The sequence below is a fragment of the Pyrgilauda ruficollis genome, unplaced genomic scaffold, assembly GCF_017590135.1.
Source record: "Pyrgilauda ruficollis isolate IOZ18807 unplaced genomic scaffold, ASM1759013v1 scaffold66, whole genome shotgun sequence".
NCBI lineage: Eukaryota > Metazoa > Chordata > Aves > Passeriformes > Passeridae > Pyrgilauda > Pyrgilauda ruficollis.
In genome coordinates this window covers 2,326,143-2,344,178 of record NW_024528377.1, presented here as the reverse complement: position 1 = coordinate 2,344,178, position 18,036 = coordinate 2,326,143, and the positions used below count along the sequence as shown (strand labels likewise).

Sequence of the window (18,036 nt, the reverse complement as noted above, 5' to 3'; positions counted from 1 at the left end):
ACACGGAAGATTTTATGCAGGGGACAACATACAGTCATTCAGCAAAGAAGGAACTGGAGATGTTTTTCAGAGGAAAATGCTTTTTAAGAAGAAAAGTCCAGGTGTTTAGGGAGAGCAAACAAATTTTAAAAGCATATATTTGAGCTAAAGTTCACTGTAGTTAAGTAGCATCAACTTTGCCATGTTGGTGGCAAATAAAGTTAAGATTTCAAGTGAAAAGAAAAGACGGATGTCTGAGTTCTTTTAGAAGACTGGTTTCTACTTGATTCAGTGCAAGGCCTCTTTTTGCCCCTTGCAGAGACTTTGATTCCTTGGATGAGCACGATGTGGAGAAGAACATTATTATTTTAAGTGGAAAACAAAAAAAAAAAAAAGGATGTCTGAGTTCTTTCAGAAGACTGGTTTCTACTTCATTCAGTGCAAGGCCTCTTTTTGTCCCTTGCAGAGACTTTGATTCCTTGGATGAGCACGATGTGGAGAAGAACAACCAACTGGCCTTTGACATCGCTGAGAAAGAGTTTGGGATCTCTCCCATCATGACTGGGAAGGAAATGGCATCTGTTGGAGAGCCAGATAAGCTGTCCATGGTGATGTACCTCACACAGTTCTATGAGATGTTCAAAGACACCATCCCCTCTAGTGGTAAGCAGTTTGGGGCACTTTTGTGGGGTTTAAAGACTGTTCCAGGGTGAGTGTGTGTGCTTCCGTTGCCTTCATGCTGCTTCTGCATGAGCACATTGAATAGTTACTTACTGTAGCTTTCCATTACAAAATGTTGACTTGTTACTGGTGCTGATAAAGACCATGTTAGCAACACCAGGAGCAAAATAAAGAGTTAATATACAATAATGTCCTCAAAAGTTCTCAACTCACTTTAGATAAGTTTTGTACTTTCTTACTACTGTTTCTCTTAGCTATTACTGTGCCTTGCTAGTAGTTTTTGAATAGGTAGTTTCCAAACACCAGCTGAGTTTTATACCTATTTATCACCTGTGAATGGTGAGACTAACTCCAGGCCACTGAGGAGCAAAACATCTTTGATCAGAACTGAAAGATGTAATTACCTAATGCAAATCAATATGGACAGCCTTTAAATATTGATAATGTTGTTACAGCTCTTTATTGCTGATGATCTTAATTCACATATATCTCTTTGGTGAGGGGAAAAAATTGGGTTTAATAGCCTGTTAAAAATATAGTATGTATCATGTATTATTTCTAAAACTCTGTACTCTTTTTAAGAATACTGATGCTCATGTAAAATGAGCATGTAAAATGTAAAAGTAAATAGAGTAAACACAGCATCTGTTATGGGTGATTATAAACTCTGAAAGAACTGCTTTGGGCAAAATGAAAAAGCAGCATAGCTGAGAAAGGTGTTAATTCTAGACATTAGATATTTTGTACAGAGAATTTAAGAAAGACTGCTATATTAAAAGTAATCAGTGAGTCCTTCAGTTGTATATTTAATAACAGCACCACATCAACTTCATGGCATTCCCTTGTTCTGCCTGTTGTCACTAACAGATGCCCTGGAGCTGAATGCAGAAGAAAAGGCTGCCCTGATTGCCAGTACCAAGTCTCCCATCTCCTTCCTCAGCAAACTGGGACAAAGCATCTCTCGGAAGCGCACTCCCAAGGTAAACAGGCAGAGCCCTGGGAGCACTCGGGTCTGGCAGGCTGCTGTCCAAGCATGGTGCTAAAAATGCAGGTGTTTGTGTTTGTTAGTCTGCAAGAGATTGTGTTCACCAGCTCTTGGTATGGGACAATACCTGACATTTATGACTGCAAAATTACATCTGTAGTATGTACTCTCAGAGGTGTATTTCAGTCTTAAAAGCTTAGCCTTGTGGTAGTATTTGGGCATATATTTTCTCTTGGAACATAGCTAATTGCTCAGTTTTTGATGATTTGAAAGTGTTGAAGAATTGTCCAGTTGAAGGTTGCAATCCCCCTAAGGAGTATCTAGGAAAAAACCTCTTTTCGTAAACAAATGGAGAATGAGCAAAAGGGAATTAAATAAGATTTGCAACTAAACTGATTAAGAGCACTGATGACACTTATCGCAGTTCAGAGAGGTATGAGAGTTATTTTTGTTTTCTTTCCCCTACTCCTCCTGTTTTCAGGACAAAAAAGAAAAGGAACTGGATGGTGCAGGAAAGAGGAGAAAAACCAGCCAATCTGAGGATGTAAGTATTACAGTGAGAGATGTCAGGGAGCAAAATAAATGGTAGGTACCTTTTTCCCCACTTCAGTTCTTTCATTTTTTTAATATCCAGGCAGGGATTATATAGGATTTTTAAGATAAAATTTAATTCTTCTTCAGAGGTTACACTTTCATGGTACCTTTAATGCAAATATTTTACTAATGATTATGAAAGAATACTACATAACAAATGAAATGTTGCAGTTCCCTGATGTTCTGTATTGATTGCAAATTGCTGTGGTTTGGTGAGGACATCAACACTCAAAGCTTCTCAGTGAAGTCGTGTGGCATTGTCAGAAGCTTGATGCATATTTAAACTTTAACTTTGGTTTGTGCAAAAAGCACAAACATTTCCAGTATGGCCATAAGGCAGTCTTTCAGTGTTTGTAGCCACATGGGTACAGGTGAATTAAAATTCCATGCTTTGGGTTTGTTGTTTGAAGATGAGCCTTTGGTTTATGTCAAGGGCTTCACAAGGGTGTTTCAGCTGAGGCCTTTTTGGTAGGTATCAAATAAGATGGAGAAGATCAGTAAAGTTTAACAGAACATTTGATGACTTGCCAAAGGAAATTAAAATCTGAGCTTTCAAGTGAGTCTAAGAGATTTGTTATCTATAGTGTAAGAGACTTTTCACAGCAAAGGGGTAGAAAGGAAAAGGTGGTCTGGTTGTATCTTGTTAAATTTTGCTGTCACTGATTGTTAGGAGGACCTCCCACGAAGCTACAGAGAAGAAAGGCCCACACTGGTGAGTGCCCTGACAGAGAGGAGAATTGATGCTGCCATTGGGAATCAGAACAAAGTCAAGTCCATGGCAACCCAGCTGCTGGCCAAGTTTGAAGAGAATGCACCAGTGCCATCCTCAAACTTACGAAGACAGGTAGGAGATGGATAATAAACCCTTTTGTTTTGGAATTGTAGATGAAAACCATGGAGGATAGCATGCATTCCTCAAGACTGGATGTTAGTGTTGCTTTTCTACTTCAAAGGTTCTTCTAGAGAAGAGTGAAGTTTGCCCAAAGCTTAAAATTTACAAGTACAGGGTGGAGAAGACCAGCAATTGAGTTTCTTTTATAACTACTATTGCCTTTAAAAACTTTCCAGGAATGTTCTGCTTATGCTCTTCAAGAACAACCATTTGATTTCTGATTTGAACATTTTCATATCAGGTTACATCTGTTTGTTCTTGTGAACTGTGATTAAGCTTTGTACGTGTGTGTGTGTGTGTATGTGCAGCAGATAAATGCCTGGGACTTTCTTGGCAATCAGAGTGTTTGTGTCATTCCAAGTGAGGCTCATTTGTTCTCCAGGATGGTATCTGAAGTGCTGCAACTGCAGGCTAGTTGTCTTTGAAGTTAGATTGAGTCACTTCAAGCTGCTGCTGGCAGTGCAGTGTCAGCAGGATGAGGCTCAGTGTGGTTTAAGTGCCAGAGTCCTTGCTCTGCTGCATGCACATCCCCACAGCTTGTGCCAATTTCTGTGCCATGGCCACATCGTGAGTGGGACCTGAGCTGGCTGCTTGAAAGCCAGGTCAAGTTTGTCTCTGCCACACTACATATCAGCATTTGTGGTGTAACATAATCAGAATGGCCATGTCTATCCACACAATAAAATGTTTCTTCAGCTGCCGCACATTGGCTGGCATACTCAGCCAATGATTTGAAGAAGCAATGAAATGAAAGGAAAGGTCCAAAAATATGTGAAATTTCCCATTTTTGGATGGTTTTTTCCTTTTTATATTTTACTTGCTAAATGAATTCCCCCTAGCCTATTTTTTTTTCTTAAATGTTTGTTTGTCTTATTCTGTATTCCATTCCTATGGCTTTCTTTGAGTTTCCTTCACTATTTTATCTTTCCTCCTTGGTCCCACCTTCCCTACAACCTGCATGCAGCAACCTGTCCTGCCTTACCAAGAGCGTGGCCACAGCCAGCCATCCAGCAGACGAGAGCAGGGCCGGCTTGCTCCCATACCCCAGTGGAAACAGGTAAAGAAACTCATTCTCACTACAGTGCATTTCCTCACCCAACACCACCTATCACTGCTGTGTTTTTAAGCCAGTCCTTTTCCAGCACCTTGTCTGAGTCTGTTATTTTAAATAACTTGCAGTGAATAAAGTCAACATTTCCCTTTGGTATGGATAATGTATGGTTTAATGTTTCAAAAATATTTAATCAATTTTTCCCTGCCCTCTTATGCTAGTTTCAACTTACCAAGACTTTCATGGATGTTGCAGCAGAAATTTTTGCTATAGAATTTCTAGATTCTTCTGTTAGAAATGAAGGAAACATGTAAGCAATTATGGAAACTCATGAGGTAAAGATGCCTTATCATAGATAAGCTCTTCCTTGATATGAGTAGTAAAATTGTTTATCAGTTTTTCTATTCCTATGTGAAATCTTAAGTGTTCTGTAGTTGCAGGAGATTTTCCTGCCTGTGGTTTCCCTTTCTTTAATGCAGCTTTCCTTGCCAGCTTCCCACACTTGTTGCTTTGCAGACTCCTGTGTTACTGTGAATTCAGTACATTTTAGGTTTTCTTCCACAGAATAGGGACCAACAGCAGAAAAATCAGCTGGTATCAAATTTTTTTTTCTCTCCAATGTTTTGGGCCATTGTCATTGCTGCTGTTTTTCTTTCAGCCATGCGCTTTCCAAAACTAAAGCTTCTGATAGATGATCTTTTCAGGCATTTAGGGACACTTACCTCACTGGCTTCATCTGCTTCCACTGTTTCCTTGTGCAAATGGCCTCCTCAGAGGTATTTTGCTGACAGCCATAATTTGGAGAGACATCTACTTCTCTCTGGCTGTAGTTTAATCAGAGCATGCTTTGGAGGAAGAGCATACTTCAAGAGGAAGAAGATGACACTGCTTTGGAAATTCACTGCTCTTGATGAATATGGATTCATGGCGATCTTTGTGTCTGAGGCATTCAGCACAATTAATGCTGCATGTCATGACTGATGCCCTGATCTAGAAGATTTCTCTTCAAGGAAGAAGACCTAAGCCCAGGGGAATTATTGTCAGGATGCTTTGGTTTCCTGACACAGTGTTTGTTCAGAAGAACTTTTGTCTCATCAAAATCAACTTTATAGGCTAATGAGCATTTTGAGATGGATTCACATAATTCATAATTAAGGCAAATTTTATTTCTCAAGAATACTTATTAAGGCAGGAAAAAAAATCCTGAAGCAAAAAAAGCTGAACAAAATTAAGTGAGCTGATGAGCACTGCTTACATTATGTCCTAGAAAAAGAAAAACTGGATTGCACTGGCTATCTTTCTGTTTTAGCACTTGGAAGATGTCACATTCCTGCACTCTTGAGATTTCTATCTGAACCTGTTACTGAAAGTTTATGAAGGCTTTATAATTAGGCCTTTATAGTGAAATACAGAAGTTCTTATTGTCATTATTTTGTCAGTGATAGAAAAAAAAAAAAGGACAAAGTTTTATTTCCTGTTTTTATTGAAGATTTTTCTCCTCACCAGAGAGCAGTTTTTTTGGTTTTTAAGAAATTTTTAAAAAAGGAAGAAATAATCCTTCTGCTTTTCCTTGACATTGGTAGCATCTCTGTATAGGAGTGTAGGGCATATCTTTGAAAAATCTTTCTGCAACATTTTTACTTTCAGAGGATTTAAATTATTTTTTCAACACTGGCAGTGATTGCCTTGAACGGATTATTTCCCTCTCAGTGTTGCACATGGAGATGATCTTTACTTGATTGGCTCTACTGCATCAACAGGAGATTATTGTTTCCTGGGTCCAGATGTCTTGCAGGATTTGCAGTGCTTTTGTAATGAAGAAGTACAAAACTGGGTCTCAAGGATGCAAAGTCTGCAAGATACAGAAGGCTCAAAACCCCACTGATAGGGTCCCTGTTCCAAAGGTTCCTTACTGCTTGCCTGGGGAAGGGAAGAATATGGGTTACCTTTATTTAAAAGCCATGGACGTGCACAGAGCCATTTATTCTTGACTGAACAGAGACCAGCTGAGGCCACTGAGCCAAGCAGCCAGCTTTGCCAAGCCTGGACAGAAAACCCCTCCTGCAGGAAGCTGTTGCTTGAGCAGTACCTCAGCTGGCTGCTGAGATTTCTGGTTCTGGTTGCTTTGGCAGGCAGAACCTGATAGATGTGAGACTGCACCTTTTGATGGTGCTGGACTGGCCTTCTGTGGTGACATTGGTCACTCTGGGTTTGTAGCTCATCCCTGGGTGACACACTGCCAACAGAGAAGTGCTGCTGAATACCAGGACCAATCACAGAATCACTGGGTTGGAAGAGACCTTCAGGATGATTGAGTCCAACCCAGCCCCAGCACCTCAACTAAACCCTGGCCCCCAGTGCCACATCCAGGCTTTGTTAAACACACCCAGGGATGGTGACTGCACCACCTCCCTGGGCAGGCCATTCCAGAACTTTGTCACTGCCCATGCTGTAAATGATTACTATTCCTTCTGACAAGCTCTTTAGGGATGATATATGTTTGCTAGAAAGAGCTGTTTGTGAAGCTTTTGAAAAGGTTTCTCTTTTGGAACAGGTGTTGAAGTTCATGAGCAGAAATTTCTGCTACTGACTGAATATATCACATAGCAATTACCTTCTAGTGGAGAGTGCTTTGAAGAGGAGCAAAGCAGCTCCTAAGGGAGCAAAGGAGGAGGGGGGGATGTTACTGAGTGAAAACACAGGTTGCCTGATGTTCTTAGTAGCTGGCAAAATGAAGTTGAGATCCTCTTGTTGGGAGAAGGGCAGTTATATGATTGACAGGTTTGGTTCTTCCTGTCTTTTGGAAACTGCATGGAAGAGGAAAGTAGATTGCAAAAGCATAAGAGTGGTTGCAAGGAAGAGAGTTGCAAAGGAAATTATCTGGGTTGGACCCAGAGTTCAGATGAGAAATTGGCATCTGCCTTGGGGTATTGCCTGCTGGTATCTGGCAGATAGAGACCCTTAGCTGTACTTGCTTACCAGTTTAAATCTAGAATCTTGCTTTACCCGTGAATTAAGGTATTAGGTGAGCAGTTTCCTTGAGCTTGTAAGGCAGGATACCTCTGTGTGTTGTATAGGTGAGGTAGAGGTATCTTGCTAAGAGAGAATTCTTAGAAAGAGTGAAATCCTGGTGGAAACTGTTCTGAAGCAGTTTTTACTTTCATCACTAGACTTTTAATGCTGTCTCTCTTAGAAAGGCAATACCTTCCAAAGAGCAAAGGGGTTAAAAACCTCACCAATCTGCTTCTCACAGCATTTTATGTGGCCAACATCCCTTGTGAATTGGATTATAAAGTTGAATTTATTGAGTTACACTTTTAAGTTGTTGACCTCTGTTGTCAAAATTGGTTTTGTGTTCTTATGAGCACCACAGCAGCATCTAATGATGCACGAAGATATTGTGAAGTGAATGTGCGCAGTGGAAATGTAATTTTTTTTTTTTTTTAATATGATGGTAATATCACTTACAAAGGCTGGATTGTGTTTCATGGTGTGGTGGTTAATCTCCTCAAATGAATGCCTGCTTGTATAAGCACATCTTCCATCATGTGCTCTATGCTTTCTGAGCCATTTTGGCTGCTTTTGGGAAAGAGCATCTCATCCAGGATCATGAAGCCATTGAAAGCCATACGGTTTATCCAGAAGAGGATCTGACTGGGCATGATGTGAGAGACAAGCCTTTTAAACTGAATTTTGCCCTGGATTTCCAGACCTTCATCTTGTAGCCTTCAGCAGTCTTCTATTGTTCTGTAGGTCTCTTGTCAGCAACAGCTTTTGCGTGTCATACATAGGCTTAAATCATGTTTGCTGTGTACAAAGGTACTTGTAAAATGTACAAATGTACTTGTACTTGTAAAATGGAGATCCCATGTCTTTTGGTGCACATCTTTTCTGCCTCTGGACATCTGCTGCTTATTCTTTTGAGACCATTCCCTAAAGTGTGACAAAGGGCAGTAGTGCAAACTGCAGTAATTTTGTTGGAACTGTGTTTTTTGAAGATAAGCGATGACTGAGATGACCATTGGCAGCAAGAGCTGAAACCTCAACAGGAGAGAACTTAAAACACCACTGACTTCTGCAAATACTGCTTTTTTCCCTTAAATTTTTTATTTAAATATGCTGATTATTTTCTGCTTTCCTATAGTCATCCTTTTTGTTGTGTGCTCAGAAATGCATTTTGCTGGGTGACTGACAGAACATGTACTTCATGCATTCATCCAATATTATATTCTGAGATTAGCCTTGGAAAAATAAGCAAGTTTGTGAAAATTTTAACATTTGAAATGCAAACTTGGCCATGGACAGATGAAAATCCATGAGCAGCTCTGTGGTTGAGAGCATTGCCATGCTTTCAATTAGAAATGAGTGACTTCATAGCTAAGCCTTTTAAAACGTATAAATGTTCCTCATCCACTGCACTGCAGAGTCATATGCTTCAGTTTAAGCTGCTTTTAGCATCTGTTTGAGACAGAGGAGTGTATTATTTATCTTTTGTTGAAATGGAAGAGAGCACCCAAACAGATGTTAGTGCCAGCTCATCTCCAAGGGCAGTAATAAACATCTGCAATATCTCTGTACCACGTGCAGTTTTTTTAGAGACTTGTCTAACACTGGCTTTGGGTACACAGCATTTTGTTTTTTCCCAGTGCAACCATTTCCAGATATGCTCTGGTGAGAACTCAGCAGGAAAAGAAAAATCAGGCTGAAGGCTCATTAATAAAGAAGAAATAGTGGAGAAAATCCCTACATGACAAGGAGTTCAGCACTAGAAGAGCATGTTTTCTGGTGTGATAAACTGAGGACATGTATGTGCATTGTGTAATAGGCAGACTATTAAATACAGCTCTATTTTATCTATAAACCAGCTGGATTTCTGTTCTAATAGAATGTAGTCATAGAATGTAGTACATTTTAGCTTGCCTGAGATGTTGTAATGTCTATAAGTTAGAGAGGAGGGATCTGGAGCTGGGAGCAGAACACTGAGACTTGAATTGTATTAGTAATGAGCTGCAAGCAAGAGTAACTAGGTCAACAGGATGGATATTTTTAAGCATTTTAAGGCTCGGCAATAAGTAATTTTTCATGAAGCAAAGAGAGCAGTCCAACTGTGGTATGGAGAGTTCCAAGTTTTGCCTTTAACTGATTGTAAGACCTTGACTCAAAAGGTTGGTTTAATTGCTGAGTGATACAAATCTGTGTTCACTGTCAATCAATTGTGATTGTGTGGTTCTGGGTAAAAGGGATCTCTCAGCTTCAGATACTCTGTGGCTTTGGCTAATTTGAGAGAGGTGTGAGCTTAGGATCATGGTCTCAGTTCATGCATTTTGCCCTGTCTCACCAAACCACTGGTAATGTTACCTCTTTTCTACCATTATTATGATTTTTTTTTCTTCTTCTGTTTTAAAAAAAGATGAGGCATAAGGAACGTTCTCGGACCTGCCCCAAAAAAGTGATCATGCTCTCTTCTTCCACTCCATCCTCCTCTCCATCGTATCCCAGGCAGCAGGTGATTCCCTCTGCATGCTCTGTCCCTTTCTCTTCATTGCTGCTTGTACAAGTGACTAGCTCAGTTACCAAACAGCTTATTTACAAATACACTTTCAGTTTTCTTTCTTTCAGGTGCTGATGGGGGTTTCTCAACCTCTTAGGTTAGGAAGATAGGGCAGCATTAACTCACTGGAAGCATGAAGAGTCTCCACTGGAGACTGAGATTTTGCTGTAGGCTGATTTTTTATTACAGTACCCTTTCTCACCTTTGAGATGCAGCAAAGTAGAAATTAAATGTTTGGAGTAATGCAGGGAAAGAAAATTAAATTTTGTTCCACCTCCACTCTCTGTTTAAATAGGTGTGACTGAAAATTTGCTCTTGTATCCATGAAACTTTTATAGGATTCCGCTTATCTGAAGTAGCTTTTGAGTGTTGTAGTGGTCTTCACATGTCCACTGTGGTCCTTCTGTTTCTCCCACACCAGGCTTTTGTCTCAGTCTGGCTTTGAACCTGGAGCAGTGAGAGCTGTTCTGAGCACACTGTATAAATGTGCATCCAGATGTTTCTGCACATATATTTGTTGTCCCAGTTATATATTACCTGAAATCCTTCTAGTATTTCTGTCTTCTTGTATATTGTCATTGTGCTTCTTTGAGTTGTCTCCTTTAAAATTATCTGTTTTGTTTTCCTACTTTCAAATCCACTTCTTGATCAATCCTGAGCTAGAGGTCCTGAAAAGGCAGTTGCAGTCCCATAGAGCTGTCATGACATCACATAAGGATTGTACAAAGTAATTTCCCCAGAGGTGAAGCTGAGCTTTCTTGGCTGAGCTCTTGAGCCTAGAAACTGTAAAGGAGCATTACCTTTTAGCAGAGTAGAAAAGTTTCATTCTTTGGCAGAAAGTTTGATTTGCTTTATTGCTGATTTCTCCAATTTTAATTACATGTTGCAGTTTATCTGGTCTAATTATTGTCAGCCTCCAGGACACACATTGTTTCATTCTGTGGTGTCTGCATCTGCAAGATAGATCAGCTCTGCCTACTGATCCCATTTTAAACTGTCTTGACAAAAAGGGGGTTGATTTTCTGCCACGCTGTGAACAGCAGCCTTCTCAAGAAAGATATAGAAGAGGACATCTAGGTAGAATGGGTGAGGGAAGACCTTTTCATGAGCAAAACCCGCATTTACACTGCAGTGTAATATTGTCAGATGATGTGATAGCTAGCTGCCTGCCTCCTGTCAAAATCCTTTGAAAATTTTGTTGGATACATTTTATGAAAGAAGAAAGGTTTTCCCCACCCTTACAGATAGAGAAACTAAGGCAGTTAAATACTGAGTTTTACCTTCTAATCTATAGTGTGGGATTCATTTTCCATGTAGAGGTATTTGTTTTCACTAAGGATCACTAAGGATCTTGTAGCTCTATATTTTCCTTCTGTCACCTCTCCAAGTGTTTGTTTGTCCTGTGTCTTTTTGGTTGCCTAGTTCAGTCATGAAGGCCAGCTACTGCCAAGTGTATTTTGACCATTTTCTATGTTGTGTTTTATGGAAGTCTTCCTTCTTTTAACTGAGGAATTGTTATCCTCTGTCCTACAGAACTGATGTTAGAGTAATCTGCTTTTGGAGGCATTCTTTTTCCTTAGGAATAATTTTTTTTTTCCCCCTAAAATTGTCTTGGCCCAGGTCTCATAGCAAGTCAGATGGATCTGTATCCATGTTATACTGATGTCTTTTCAAACCTTTAATTCTACTCTTCTACTGCATTTATTCTGCCACTTCTTTTAAACTCTCCATCTCCTTCCTCTGAACTAACATCACAGTATGAGTTATACCGAGTGTCTTACCATCTTTATTCCACTAATTTGATTACATTTTAGTATTATGTTTTTGTTTATAGACCTAATATGAATATATACTTTAAAAAAAATTCTCTACAGGAGCCAACTTGTTATTGCGAGGTTTAGAATATTCTTAATAAACTTCTGCTCTTGTGGCTTCTTTTCTGCCTGCATCATAAGAAAAATCAGATAAAATGTGTTCTGATTAGGAAGTTGGTCTGTGATTGTTTTTAAGCTCATCATTTGTTGCCTGCAGAGATTCAGGGAACCTGGTGCTGGCTATCCCGGGGAGCTGAGGCCCAGACAGGAAAGGGTAAAAAAGCATGAACAAATGGCATGGGTGCTGATGACACAAAGCTGTGGTGGATGTGTGCAATACAGAGATCAAATACAGCGGGTGGGGAAGCACACTTATCCTAATGCTGCTGTTAACACGCTGGAACTGCTGAGAGTCAGTCAGGAGCAATCCTTCCTGTGACACCCACACAAATGCATAACAAGCCTTCTTCAGCAGTTTGCTATATGCTTTTATTTTGCCCTAGGTCAAGCACTTGAGCTCTTCTCATTCTTCTTTGTCTCTTACACCTCTTTAGGGAAGTATGCTGTGGCTGTAGCAGAACAAGAAGAGTTATGTTTTGTGCTAATTGATGCGAACATGGTTGCATTGTGTTCACCGCTTGCTTTCTGGATGGTTAAACAACTGGCATTCCATCTTGCCTCCTACAGGCCAAAGTAAAAGGAAAAATGATGAGGGATTATTTAGTATAGAGACTTTGAAGCCTTCTTAACAATGAAATATTCAACAGTCTGTCTGAATGGCTCAGTATTATACAGAAGCATGGGAAAATAAAAGATAGGCACTCAAAAGGACCGGTTGATTTGAATTCATATTGACAAATTAATTGACATTCCAGTACAGGCTTTGAATGAATTAAGTCATAAATGGGAGCCAGCAATAAAACTGTTGCAACTTCCAGAATGTGTTCTAACAAAAGCCTCTTGTGGGCCGAATGTTTTCTGACAGGCAGTATAAAATGAATACACGTGTCTGCAATGGCACAGAAGCCCACAGCTTCATAACAGGCCCCAGTTTTAGTGAAAATGATCTAGTAGGAAGGAGTAGGTGGAACAGAAAGCAGCTTGAAAGTAGAGAGTATCATTAATACATCTGAATGGGAAAAGTGTTTCCTGTAAACTGGGTGTCAACCCAATTTTCTGTTCTGCATTGGAGGACAATTAGTAATACAGAGCAGCACCCTGGCATTCTTGACAGATCAAGCCTCAGATTTCTTGATGTACGTTTGTAGTTCCTGTCCATTTACTTTTGTATTCCACAAACGAATTAGCTGAAGGCTGTGTGATACTGCAGTGGTAGTCCTGACTTATATAGCAGGCCACCTGCCAGGTCTTTTTTCATGTCACCCAGTGCACCACACAACAGTTTAGGAACACTGATATGAAAGACCAGAATAGCAGAGGTGTCAGATATTGTGCCTGGGGTGTATTGACATGGTAGTGCAATAAGAACAAGTAGGACAGTGAAGTTGCATAAGTAAAACTGGCAGCTTCTGTGAGTGTTTGATTTTGTTGTTCTTTGCTTTATTTAGACAGGCTCATTAAACATGCTCTCTTTGGCATGTGGAGTATTTACTTTGCATATACCACCATCTTTAAGAAATTAATATATTCTTTATGAGAACCGAAATACATTACCCAAAAATGTTTCTGTACACAAAATCTAAGAAACAAATAAGTACAGATTGAGAAATTTAAAGGAAGTCCTTGAGAATGCAGAATTATGGGGAAATAGACTGACAAATAAGGCCATTGGTGCATGATAAAGCCACATTTTAAAATTATATTTTGATGGTAATGCCAGAGAGAAAGGCTATGTGCTTGTTTGATTTTGGCTGCAGCAGTCCTAGGAAGAGTTGTGAATAACAATTAATGTAACCATTTTTTTTCTTGCCCCTGAGGGTCAAAATGTAGCACTTCATTAGAAAAGCAGATCCTGGGGGAAGAAAACTCCAGTTTTCACATGAGAGCTTTTGTTACTGTTGTGCATGTGAATGTCATACCTTTTGGCTGGCATTTTGGTGTCCATTCGTTTTTGTGCTGGTTTGTTTACATCCTGCCTCCTTCCTCGTCTCGCAGAGATCTCCTCGTTTATTTTCTCATGACCAAGTGCCCATGAGTATTGAGCAAAGGGCATGTCAGCTGGCTGCCCTCCTGGAGTCCAGACGTGCACTGAGGCATCAGGTGACTACAGCCCTGCCTATCTGGTGTCCTGGAGCAGTGGGGGATTCTGGGTACAGGTGAAATTTTGGGGCAGAGAGAGAAAAAAAAAACCCATCAAAATATGATGGCCACTGCTCTACAGTCATGTGGTTAAAACAACCATCAAGACTATTTTTGTCTTTATTTGTAGTGTCTTTATTTGACTTGCCTTTTCTGAGCTGTCTCCTTGTTTGGTGAGCAACCCTTTCTGTTCCTCAAAACAGAATGTAAGCAATGAAGTAAAAAGCAGCCACTAAACTTCAGAATAAATGCTGAAAACCACCTGGGCTCTGGATCAAGCCATCTCACAGTGGTCATTTAGCAGTCAGTTGCTCAGAAATTTTACTTGCTTCTGGAAGCAAGAATATTCACATTTTCCAAGCTTAATCCCTGGCTCTGTAGTACTACTTGTGTGTTCATCCTTCCTGTGCAGTTGTTTCCAGTGGTAGAGCTGGAAGTTTGTGCAGATTGTCTTTGATTGCAGTGTACAGTTTTGTTTTGTTTCGTTTTTGTGCCTAATTTTCTCTCCAGTCTGTTGTCTTTGGGCTATGGGAGCATGCCAGTTTGAACTGTGGTTTCTTTGGTTGCTCTCTGTTTTCAGTTATCTTCAGCAGTGCTTGGCAAACTGCAGAGTGCTTTTTTGGAAAGCACCATCTACAGAAGTGATTTTATTCGTAACTTAACTGTTTTGAGTTAACCATCCCAAATCAAGCTGTCGTCTTGAGCTGGAGCATAAAGAGTCCCCGAACTTCTGCTGGTGGGCATAACTTCTGCAAGCCCTACTAAAAAGAATTTTGTGACATCTAGGTCGTTTCCCATTGCTGGGGTTTTTTTTGGGATTCCATCTTTTTCTGATGGCTAAAACAGAAGCTGTTTTCCAAGAAGGGACAGCAAACCTTTGGCTGGATTTGAAATTTTAGCTGTGGAGGCCTGAATAAGAAGACTACTTTAAACATAATGGCATCTCTTAATGGTTGCCATGACTTAATATCCCAAGCAAGGCCCACAATACTCATGTACATTTCCTTATTCAGTTAAAATGATGACACAGAAACGAAGATTTAGACTGAAATACTTTGCTCCTACTTTTTGCAGTGCTCTGTGGCAATTTTTAAGCTCCTTCTGAGCATGGAGATGCAAAGATAGAAATTATTTTTGAAATTGTCTAATTTCTGTATCGTGCAGAATTGAAAAGGAGGAGAGACTGAGAACACAAAGTAGAGGAAAACAAAGTGGGTAGGGCAGAGAGGAAAAAGGAAACAGATGTTGGAACACTGCAAGCAATGATGGATTATGATGTGGGACTTAAGGGAAGAAAACAAGAAAAATACTGAGAAAGAGAAAGCTTAGCAAAGTAAGGACATTTTCAGAGAAGAAACTTGATTAAATACTGATGTACAGAAAATTTTTATATGAACAATTATATTTCCATAAATTGGGGAAATTGTGAAAGCCAAGCTCTTTTGCGTTTTGCTCAGTAAATTTAATCTTGAGGTTAGCCTATGCCAAGTGGCTAGAGGTAGCTGTTTTCATGGGTCATGCAGTTACATGACATTTAGTTTTCCTTTTTATAACTAAAACCATAGTTTATTTTTCAAAGAAAGCCAGTTATTTGTAATGTGCATATTTTTTTTTCTTTCCAGACTATAATTTTTAGGAATACACAGTTTCTTCCAGTGCTGTTTGTCTGATAATTCCAACTTTTTTCCTACTTTTATGAAGCATTTCTTGGGAGATGGGCATAATCCTCTGTAGAGATAATGACAAGGACGTATTAGAAGACTAAATGTTGGGTTCTCCTCTGAGGAACCAGTTTCAGAAGGATGCAGGTTCTCAGTCTATGATTTATTCTTTGCCATTTGATAATGAAGATCAGCAGATTATTTTATGTTGATGCGTTCTTTATTTTGTTCAGTGTTTCTAATCTGTTTACAGTAAATTTTAGGTTCGAAATTTGCTGTTAATTACTGGAAATACGTACAAGCTAACTTCTTTCTCTTCTGTTCCCCAGGAGAGCAGACTTTTGGTTTATGCAGTTAAAATGTAGAAGAGGTCTCACATGGCCTGAAAGATGATCTTAGTGCCTTGGGCCAGTAATAGAGAACAATGGGAGATACAGAAGGAGCAGAGGAAATTGATTTGGGGTCTTTGCCAGTGGCTTAGTTGGTTGAATTACAGGAGGTTGGACATCTGTGGAAGTAGGTAACTGCTTCCAAATGGTCCTAAATAATGTAAAACCTAATAAAGAGCAAATTTAGAATAACTACTCTGCCTCGCTAGGGAGAAAGTAAAGATACCCTGGGTATTTTTCTCAAAGTTTTCCTGTAAGAGTCCTTAAAACATTGTTCTTGATGGTAGCCAGAAAGTCTTGGGCTGGGTTTTTAATTTTCTCTTCTCTTTTAGAAGAGCACATGTATGATTGTGTTGATGTTTATTTTATGTTTTAGCCCGAGACGGAGCCGTCTCGCCGATTCTTTGTTGACCAGTGGGAGCTCTCCCTTAGCCTCCGCTCTTCCAACCGCCCTTCCTCACCCTCCTCCGACTCCCTCCGACAGGTAGCCCTCACCTGAGCGCTCCAGGTGCACTCAGCTGCCTTTGCTTGCCAAGGACACCCACAGGACACAGCCAGGCTGGCACTGCTTCACCTGCAGAGCCTCTGTGCTTATCTGTGCACAAAGGAGAAGCCAGAGGCAGCCTGTGCCTGGCACAGCTCGGGTGTTGCCAGCCGTAAAGCAGTTTGAAACTAAATGTTTTAACATTTGGTGTCTGTGAGAAGTTTGTGGTGCATCTCTCACTCAAACTGGGGGTTTTGAGCACTGATAGTCCTTCTGGCTTTGCAGTGAGGCTTTCTGGTTTTGCTTGCTGCTTTTGTTGAAGTTTTGGGCTAAACAGAATGTGCATACGTGATTAATGGACAACGTGAAATAAAAAGTGCTTTGGCTTTTTGAAAGATCAGTGAGAATTTGAACTAGTTACAGTTGTCCTACATAAACAGCAGGAACTTGGTTTGACCTAAGCTGGAGCAGGTTCTTTGCCTTCTTTTGAAAATGTTGCAGAATGCTGTATGTCTTGAAGACCATGGAAAGAAAGAGAAAATGCTTCACTTAATACCCATAATTAGGCCAGATGTAATTTGTAGGCAAAAAGCAAAACAAATCAGAAACATGTAAGCCCAAATTAAAAATTCAGCAAGTAAATTTCTCACACCGAATAGTCCAAGGTACTGTGAGTTAATATTAACATTCATTTTTTTAGCATGGAACTTCTTACATGCTGGTAAAATTTTAAAGATCCTGAAGGATCTGCAGTTGAAGGTTTCAAATCAAAACTTGATTGGGGAAACCTGGTTCAGCTAAAAGGAAGTTTTTCCCCTGGAAATGCTTGATTTCTTTTCTAAGAAAACTCAAAAAGCCTCAAAAGCTCTGATCATTCAGAGGAAATGGAAAACTCTTGGCCAAGTTATTATGATTGCCAGTTAAAAATCAATGCTGAAGAAAATTTTAGAAGTGAACACCATTTTAAGTGTAATGTTTGATAAGATATATGTCATTGAAAAGCAACTCTACACATATGTGTGTGGAACTTGGAAACACATGGAATGTGGGAGACTCAAAGACAAATAATTTGTTATTTCTTGCATGTAGAAATACTGCAAATGTTCCATCTCTTGGAATGGAATCAGTAGACAGGTATAAATTCTTTCTGTGTAGAAATAAACCCTCCCCTCATTACTGCAGTGACAGAGAGCTTAAGGAATTAGGACTGTAGTGACAGCAGCAGTAATCTCTGGCTGAGCACTCCATTTTCATAATCTTTTTCCTCAAAGAAGTACCCATTCTGTGCTGAATTTCAGTTTCTCTGATGCTTCCTGCTGTTCTCATGTCTGAACTTGTGAAGGTTTTAAACATTCCTAAAAGGCTGATAACCACACAGATTAAATTAGTTATTAGTTGAGGGAAATGACTACTATGCTTCAAGCAAGTTTTGCTATAAGTAAAAGGGGTTTTAAGATACAACTTTCCTTTTGTTATCCTTGGCATTTCACACTTGCTAGAAGCTGAGTGGCTCTCTGATCCTATATTAGCTAAGAATCCAGCTAGAAACATTCATAATGCTGCTTAGTGTGGAAAGGGGAAGTTGCTTGGCGTGCTCCTTGCTGCTCCGAGTCAAATCTGTGGCGTTTGCAGTGTGATTGAGCTAACATGGATGTAACCACCTCATTTTCTTAACCATGTAATTATTGCCAGTGGT

The 18,036-nt window shown here is 39.8% G+C and overlaps 1 protein-coding gene across 19 annotated transcripts in view; it reads left to right on the top strand.

The window, feature by feature from the left end:
• Positions 1 to 18,036, top strand: part of MICAL3 (microtubule associated monooxygenase, calponin and LIM domain containing 3) — a 174,563-nt gene that overhangs the window by 83,320 nt on the left and 73,207 nt on the right. For 11 of the 19 annotated variants that reach the window (XM_041484416.1, XM_041484431.1, XM_041484422.1 and 8 more), the window contains exons 13-21: positions 446 to 642; positions 1,528 to 1,640; positions 2,127 to 2,189; positions 2,910 to 3,083; positions 4,096 to 4,188; positions 9,593 to 9,688; positions 11,765 to 11,821; positions 13,663 to 13,767; positions 16,233 to 16,340. In XM_041484416.1, the coding sequence (XP_041340350.1) occupies positions 446 to 642; positions 1,528 to 1,640; positions 2,127 to 2,189; positions 2,910 to 3,083; positions 4,096 to 4,188; positions 9,593 to 9,688; positions 11,765 to 11,821; positions 13,663 to 13,767; positions 16,233 to 16,340 (1,006 nt within the window). The remainder of the gene's footprint in view (positions 1 to 445; positions 643 to 1,527; positions 1,641 to 2,126; positions 2,190 to 2,909; positions 3,084 to 4,095; positions 4,189 to 9,592; positions 9,689 to 11,764; positions 11,822 to 13,662; positions 13,768 to 16,232; positions 16,341 to 18,036) is intronic. The other 8 variants (XM_041484429.1, XM_041484428.1, XM_041484433.1 and 5 more) reach the window with 6 other exon arrangements.